Below are 7,813 nucleotides of genomic sequence, written 5' to 3' on the forward strand. Positions count from 1 at the left end.
TCAAAATCATCTATAAGTAACTTAATTGAGTTACACCAGAGGTTCCCAAACGTTTTATTGTCCCGCAACACTTCAAACATTCAACCTCCAGCTGTGTACCCCCTCCAGCACCAGGGTCAGCTGCGTACCCCCTCCAGCACCAGGGTCAGCTGCGTACCCCCTCCAGCACCAGGGTCAGCGCACTCTCAAATGTTGTTTTTTTGCCATCATTGTAAGCCTGCCACACACACACCATACAGAATACATTTGGAGATACTTTAGGCTGGTGCGCAAAAATGCTGTGGTGTGAATACTTAAGTAAAATTACTTTAAAGTACTACTTAAGTTGTTTTTTTGGTATATCTGTACTTTACTATTTATATATTAGAAAATGTTTACTTTTACTTTACTACATTCCTAAAGGAAATAATGTACGTTTTACTCCATACATTTTCCCTGATACCCAAAAAGTACTTAGCAGAACAGGAAAATGGTCCAATTCACGCACCTATCAAGAGAACATCCCTGGTCATCCCTGCTGCCTCCAATCTGGCGGACTAACTAAACACAAATGCTTCATTTGTAAAATGAGGTCTGAGTGTTGGAGTGTGTCCCTGGCTTTCCTTAAATAAATAGAAAATACAATAGTGCCATCTGGTTTGCTGAATATAAGGAATTTTATACTTAAGTATATTTAAAACCAAATACTTTTAGACTTTTACTCAAGTAGTATTTTACTGGATAACTTTCACTTTTACTTGAGTCATTTTCTATTAAGGTATCTTTACTTTTACTCAAGTATGACAATTGGGTACTTTTTCAACCACTGTAAAAATGCTAATATACTATAGGTACCATTGACTTGCATTGGATTTGTGCCTCAAATGCCATACCTTGTCCATATACTTGCTTACAGGGTAAGGAAACCAATATGTAATTTGGGAGAACTATCCCCTTAACATAATCTATCCATTAGATTGTTTTAATGGTGCAATATGCAGAAACCACTCCGCCATTTCCTAAAACAATTTAATTGTTTGCCTCATTTCAGTTTGTGACAAAACAAGCAAGTATAGTGTAGAAGTATACTATCATCTAAAACGTTGTGAAATATATTGTATTTTTAGCTATTTGAAACTGGTATACAAAAATAAAAGTAAAAGATGCCAAAACAAAACATTAGAAGGGGAAGCATAGAAATATCGCACACAGAACAGATCTGCCGGTTTCTTAGAATTGATTTCAACGAGAATGACAGATCTTTAACTCACAATTATATGTGAATTTGGTCAAGTCGACTAAAAAGTTACATATCGTGGCTTTAAAAAAATGGGTTGGCCTTACTTAAATAAAAGGCTGAACATTGACATTATTGGAGAGTCATGACTCGTGTGTTAGTCAACAATCTTGGTAACGGAGCAAACTACAACAAATCACTGAGCAAAAAACGCACGAGTCTACAGAGGTCATTCTCCGCTCTACTGGTTGAATTAACCCGACTGTAACCAATCCCTGTTACTGCAATGGACGGCTTTGATTTAAATTCGTCAGAAAAGGCCGATGCTTCAGAGCTCCAAAGGATGATCGCAATTGAACAACAGAAAGCGCAGTTTCAGGCTCAGGTAGGTAGTTTAGCTACACACAGCAGCAGCTATGCTACGGAGTTAGCTAGCTAACGCTAGCTATATTAACTGTATTTTGAACTGTGTCCTGCATGTGTTATTTTACTACACCATCAAACGTGTTCTCAGAATGGACAAACCAAATTGCGAGTTGATTACGAAATCATATATTTCTGTTTTGAGACCTCCATACGGAAATTGACTTAACGTTAGCTGATTCATTGCTTCTTTTGAAGGTGCATAACTTCACAGATGTCTGCTGGGACAAGTGCATGGAGGGGAGCCCGAGTTCAAAACTGGATTCACGGACAGAGACTTGCCTCGTGAACTGTGTTGACCGCTTCATTGACACTACCTTGTCTATAACCAACCGGTTCACGCAGATGGTGCAGAAGGGTGCCCATTGATGGGAGCTAGAGTATGGGAAATAGACTCTGTTTTATTTTGTAAAAGAACTGTGCATTATGTTTTCCTTTATGTCTCGAACCCCTAACACCATTGCCTAATATTCTGATATGCCACAGTACAATTATTAAAGAGGTAGGCCTAAATTGGACATGATATAGAATCACAAAGTTTTTGGTTACAATACGGCTTTATTAAAATAAAATTTTTTTAAAGTAGGCCCAAGAACTACACCTACACCATGCTGCTCATTACATCTATGTAACATATGTGACATCATCATTTGACATAGTTTTCTTTCCTACAATACTGTAGTGTGTGTAACAAAATTGCCAGTTTAAAACAGTATACACAAAAAGAATACAGGTTAGAAAGGGGTAAAGGTATAAACAATATGCCCTGAATTATTACTTGTAAATAGGCCAGTAAACATGTTCAGTTCTGTTTCAGTTCATCCACACTCATCTCATGTTGTGCCATTCATATTGAGTAAAGCAGAACACATGTATACTAGCGAATGCATCATCAGACAGTTCTAAAAAAAACTTACAAAAATGTATTGTTTTTGGTTTGGCCATTTAATTTCGTCATTTAGTTTGTCAACATTCATCCTTTAATCATGGCTTCTCAAGCTAATCAAAATACAATCGATGTCCCCAGGCCCCAGATGTCTATCATGCCAGGTTACTGATGTTCCTGGCTGCCCTTAGTGCAGATTTCATGGCAGTCTCGATCCAAGCGTGAGGTAGGGCCGTATGCTCCCCAGCAAAGTGGACCCTGCTCTCATTCCTGAACAGGTCCGAGGCGTAGTCCGTCTGCTGGTAAGGTGTGTAAATGGCAAAAGCCCCCAGGCTGAAGGGATCCAGCCCCCACTTCTTCACCAACCCTCCAGTGCAGAGAGGTCGTATAGCCTCCCCATGGATCTTTACCAGGTCATCCAGCACCAAGGCCTTCAGTTCATCCTCGCTGACCCCCTGGAACAGAGTGGAGTCATCGGAGCAGGTGTAGGATGCCAGGAGAGCCCCCCCAGCCGTGCCTGGGAAGCTGTGGCTCGGGTAGTAGATGAAACGAGAGGGGAGATCTGTGATGCTCTTCCCCCCTTTGATGCCCTCCTTTTCCCAGAATCTCTCACTGAAGCTGAGGACCACCTTGGTGGAGCTGGCGTAGTGCACGGACCGCAGGGCCTCCATCTTCTGGGGTGACAGCGGGGGTTGGAAATCCATGAAGAGGGTAGCCTTCGCTGTAGCTGTCACCAGGGCATAGTCGACTGTAAGGTTGGTCAGGGAGGATGGATTGCGCCAGTCCTGGTAGGATACGGTTACGTTGCTGCTGGTTTGACTGATGAGTCGGACCTTGGAGTTGAGAAGAATTGTACTATTGAGGGCCTGGTAAAATGCCCTCGGTAAATGGTCAAACCCATCAGTGATCTCGTAATAGCTGAAAAACAGAGAACATTCCACTACTTTAATACACTACTTAACAAACACTAGATGTAGAGCGGGGTGTCTAATTTGGTTATATGTGCATAATGCTGTTCTTACACAGAGTTGTCGTTAATATCTGACTGAATATACAGCATCTCAGTAAGTGATGCGTAGAAGAGGCTGTTCTCATTCAGGATATCTCCAATCATGCGCATGGCACCACGACTCAGGTTCCCCTCCTTCACTAGATACTCCTATCAGAAATCAACACTTATTAAAATGGCTGAATAAGGCAAAGTGCATACCAATTTAGCCTATATCAATAATCCTGCATCTTGTCTGATGGTTACCAATAAGCAACCAAGTCTTTTCTTACCTTGACTGAGTACGAGTCATATTTTCTCAACATGGCCTCGCAGCCAGCTGTCTTGATATCATCCCTTATCTACAACAAATAATTTGCAAAACATATTTGTTATAACTGTGTTATGTGACACACTGTACCTGTATATAAAATAACATTTAACATTACAGAGTGTTCCACCACAGGAGTCTAATGCTGTGTTTGGAGCCCCCTTCTTCCCTTTGCACACACCTTCCACAGGGCCAAGTCGAAGAGCTGACCAGCCGATTTTCCCCTTTCCTTGTCAGTCAAGGGATAGTTCAGCACGTCTGGGTTCTCTTTAACTCTGTATGTTTTCTGTAGCAACCCATTCACATGGTAATATGTGTTGATGTCATCCTGGATAAATGGGTTCAGTCCAAGGCCCATTTTTAATGCAAATGATAAAAGAATTCTGTTGAATAAAAATTGCCATAGTTAACTTTGTTTTGATGGTTAAAGTAAACACCTGCTATCATTCTTATGCAAATCTATAGGACATGCACCAGTATCAGATCATGATTCATTTGAGAGGAAGCTTGACCTCTTTTCAACAATAACATATGAAGAGAGGGGGATAAGAGATCGCTACCTATTTCATGTGGTAGGACAATAGGCCGAACTCACTTGTGAAAGCTAGGGATCCTCATAGCACCCAGTTCTGCATACCATCCCTCTCTTCTATTTCTGTAGGTCTCCACCCGTCCTCCAATTCGACCACTTGCCTCTATTAAAGTCACCTTGTCCCCCCAAAAATATATCAGTTTCCCTCTTTTACACTGTAGGCTTATTATTAGTCATAACCAGATAATTACAATACTGACACTAAATTCATTTCTGAGTATGTCAATCATACGTAAATTAGCATATGTCAATGTTATTCATTGTGTTGACATTGATACAGTAAATGTTCTGAAATATACTGTACCTTGTGCCCTGCATCCTCCAGAAGCTTTGCTGCAGTCAGTCCAGCAATACCACCACCGACGATGGCAATACGATGAGGTGTCTTTGTGAAGGGAAGACCTCTGTTCACAATTTCATGGAGTTCGGCATAGTCTGAATCTTGCAGGCAGTCAAAAAGAGGATCTTCAATGTATCCATTGACACAGAAAACTATGACCACAACTATAGCGACAGGAACTGGAAAATAAATAAGTAATTGTTTAATAGGCCTACAGGCTTCAAATATAAGAAACATGTCAAAATGTATTTTTAAAAAGGGCTACAGAGGGATATATGTTTTTAAAGTATATGCAATATACATGAATGGCATGCAGTCTGTGGGGCTATTCTTGTTTTCACCCCAAAATCACAAAACTAGATTTAGAATGACTTTTAGAATGTTCCTGAACAACATCCTCTTTTCTACTTCCCAATAAGTTGTTGGAATTCAACAAAAAGTTTTTCCAAAAATAATTTATTGTATTTGGAATTCCCCATAAGCAGTGGTGTAAAGTACTTAAGTACAAGTAGTCAAGTACTACTTAAGTCGTTTTTTTGGTATCTGTACTATACTTTTACTATTTATATTTTTTGACAACTTTTACTTTTACTCCACTACATTCCTAAAGAAAATAATGTGCTTTCTACTCCATACATTTTCCCTGACACCCAAAAGTACTCGTTACATCTTGAATGCTTAGCAGGACAGGAAAATTGTCCAATTCACCCAAAATCTCTGGTCATCCCCACTACATCTGATCTGGCGAACTCACTAAACACAAATGCTTTGTTTGTAAATTATGTCTGAGTGAGAGTGTGCCCCTGGCTATCCGTGCATTAAAAAATAAAATTAAAAAATCGTGCCGTCTGGTTTGATTAACACAAGTTATTTGAAATTATTTATACTTTTACTTTTAATAATTAAGTATATTTAAAACCAAATAATTTCAGACTTTTACTCAAGTAGTATTTTACTGGGTGACTCACTTTTATTTTAGTCCTTTTCTATTAAGGTATCTTTACTTTTACTCAAGTATGACAATTGAGCACTTTTTCCACCAGTGCCCATAAGGTGAAGCACTATTTGTTGTTCTGACAGTAGTCCCAATGTATTTCTGGACTCCCTGACACAATGCATTTTTACAAATTCTTAAAATAAACAAAAATATAGGGTATAAACTTTGATCACAAGTCAATTTGTCATTATAACTAAGCTAAAGTCAGATGAAGAAAAAGGAAAATACTTACAATATTTGCACAACGCCACATAGGGTATCATCTTGACTCCTAAGCCCAGAGTCCTTGCCTTCCCTTTTCTAGTGATGCTGACGCCCACCGGAGAAATAGAAACCTAAAGCGAAACGTGGAGGCGAGTACTGTAGCCTAGATAATGTGATTGACTTTGTTTTAATAAATTAAATTAATATTATGAATGTAATATAACATTGAAAGTCCCCCCTCCCCAAAACCCAGCAAAATCTAGTTACACATTTGTTTTCGTTGCGAATTAAATTAAGAACATTAATTTGCGAATCATGCATAACGACTTAAATTTAAACACCTATTCATGTATGTATAACTCATTAGACCTACACCCTTAAACTGAGATACAGGTAGGCTACCTTCATGGGAAACTACTCACCTTCATCAATGGTAACTTCTCAAAAGCAATATGCATGAATGAAACAAATATCTCTGAGCTTTGTAGCTTAGCTATTTTCCTTCACCTAAATATTTTCTAGGATTCTTACAAGTTGGCGTCTTACCATGAATGACTAGACTGGAAATCACATATGGTATGTGTGAAATTGCACCCAACGTATTTTAATGAGGGACCTATTTGGGCTTCTGAGGTCGGAAAGGAATATTTTCCCACACCGGCTCGAGATTCAACCACACTGAACAAATTAGATTAGGGAGGTTTACTATTCACCAGCATACCTCATTTCCCCCTTCCCACCAACATAATATATGTTTTATAGTGCATTTTAGTGTCTCCTGAAGTCCACCTTGCCTTACCTAACCTGAGATAGAGAAATTATATTTTAAGATTCGAAGATAAGATTCTAAAGTGAGTTATTTAATTGGATACATACATTGAAGGTTAGGTTAAATAAATCGGAACGTCTACTCACCTTACTGTGATGTCAATTGATAAGCCTGTCTTCTTTTATAGTGCAGGAAGAGTGCAATCGAAAGCAAACGCGAACGTTTCAAAAGGGTTGCATCATTTAAATTCCTTTATTTACGTAAATTGAGAATTGGATACATATCAAGAAGGACTTGATAAGCCTTTTAAATGATGTGATGTAAACAGTCAGGAACACATTAACTGTGATAATGCAATGAATGTGCTCCACAATGCACCTTTCACCATGCATAATATCTTGATTACTAGTTTGTTTTAAATATATTACTCTTTATAACAAAAATGGTCATGACAGACAGAAATCAGACATTTGGGATGCACAAACTTTGCCATTTACTTGGATTTTATTCTATTGGGTGTTGTAGACAGATTGGCATTTGAGCCTGTTTTAAAGCTAGAATCCTTAATTGAAACAATAACAAAGTGGACACACTGCCTCTGTGTTAGTAAAAAGCTGAGCACTGGGCCTGGAGAACTATAACCACTCTCAAATGTATTAATATCACTTTATTGGTTAATTGCACACAAGGTCCTACTGAAATTTGTCTTCTGCTTTAACCCAACCCCTCCGAAAGACACACATACAGGTTTTGGAGAGGTTTTGGAGAGGTTTTGGAGAGGTGCGGGGGGCTGCTTTAGTAGGCACCGGGGAGCTGTTCTTGCCTTGCTCAAGGGCACAACTGCAGGCAATGGCATCTAAGATTTGATACTAGCAACCCTCCAGTTGTCAGTTAACTTCCCATCAGTATGGATGCATGGACTGACCATTATGCATTATGTGAAAATTATAATTTTAACTATGTTTTGAGGCTATACAGGGTTTGTTTAAATTTACATAGTTTACAAACATTTCAGTAAAACAAGCTTATATTTGGGGTTCTGATTGGGTATGAGAATTGAACTAAGC

General features: G+C 38.9%; 2 protein-coding genes across 2 annotated transcripts; one reads left to right on the forward strand and one right to left on the reverse strand.

Annotated features, from left to right (window-relative positions):
• The first annotated feature begins 1,387 nt into the window (after positions 1-1,387).
• On the forward strand, positions 1,388-2,157 carry timm8b (translocase of inner mitochondrial membrane 8 homolog B (yeast)). Its single transcript, XM_046313612.1, has 2 exons — positions 1,388-1,601; positions 1,838-2,157. Exons 1-2 carry the CDS (start codon positions 1,503-1,505, stop codon positions 2,006-2,008), a joined length of 270 nt encoding a protein of 89 aa, XP_046169568.1. The 5' UTR covers positions 1,388-1,502; the 3' UTR covers positions 2,009-2,157.
• A 26-nt stretch (positions 2,158-2,183) lies between these two features.
• On the reverse strand, positions 2,184-6,862 carry LOC124004792 (L-amino-acid oxidase-like). The gene is made up of 8 exons (XM_046313588.1): positions 6,400-6,862; positions 6,006-6,108; positions 4,741-4,955; positions 4,440-4,552; positions 4,026-4,227; positions 3,807-3,875; positions 3,548-3,684; positions 2,184-3,443 (listed from the first exon to the last, which is right to left on the reverse strand). Exons 1-8 carry the CDS (start codon positions 6,433-6,435, stop codon positions 2,681-2,683), a joined length of 1,638 nt encoding a protein of 545 aa, XP_046169544.1. The 5' UTR covers positions 6,436-6,862; the 3' UTR covers positions 2,184-2,680.
• Between the last annotated feature and the right edge of the window lie 951 nt (positions 6,863-7,813).

Source organism: Oncorhynchus gorbuscha, linkage group LG19, assembly GCF_021184085.1.
Source record: "Oncorhynchus gorbuscha isolate QuinsamMale2020 ecotype Even-year linkage group LG19, OgorEven_v1.0, whole genome shotgun sequence".
NCBI classification, from domain to species: Eukaryota; Metazoa; Chordata; class Actinopteri; order Salmoniformes; family Salmonidae; genus Oncorhynchus; species Oncorhynchus gorbuscha.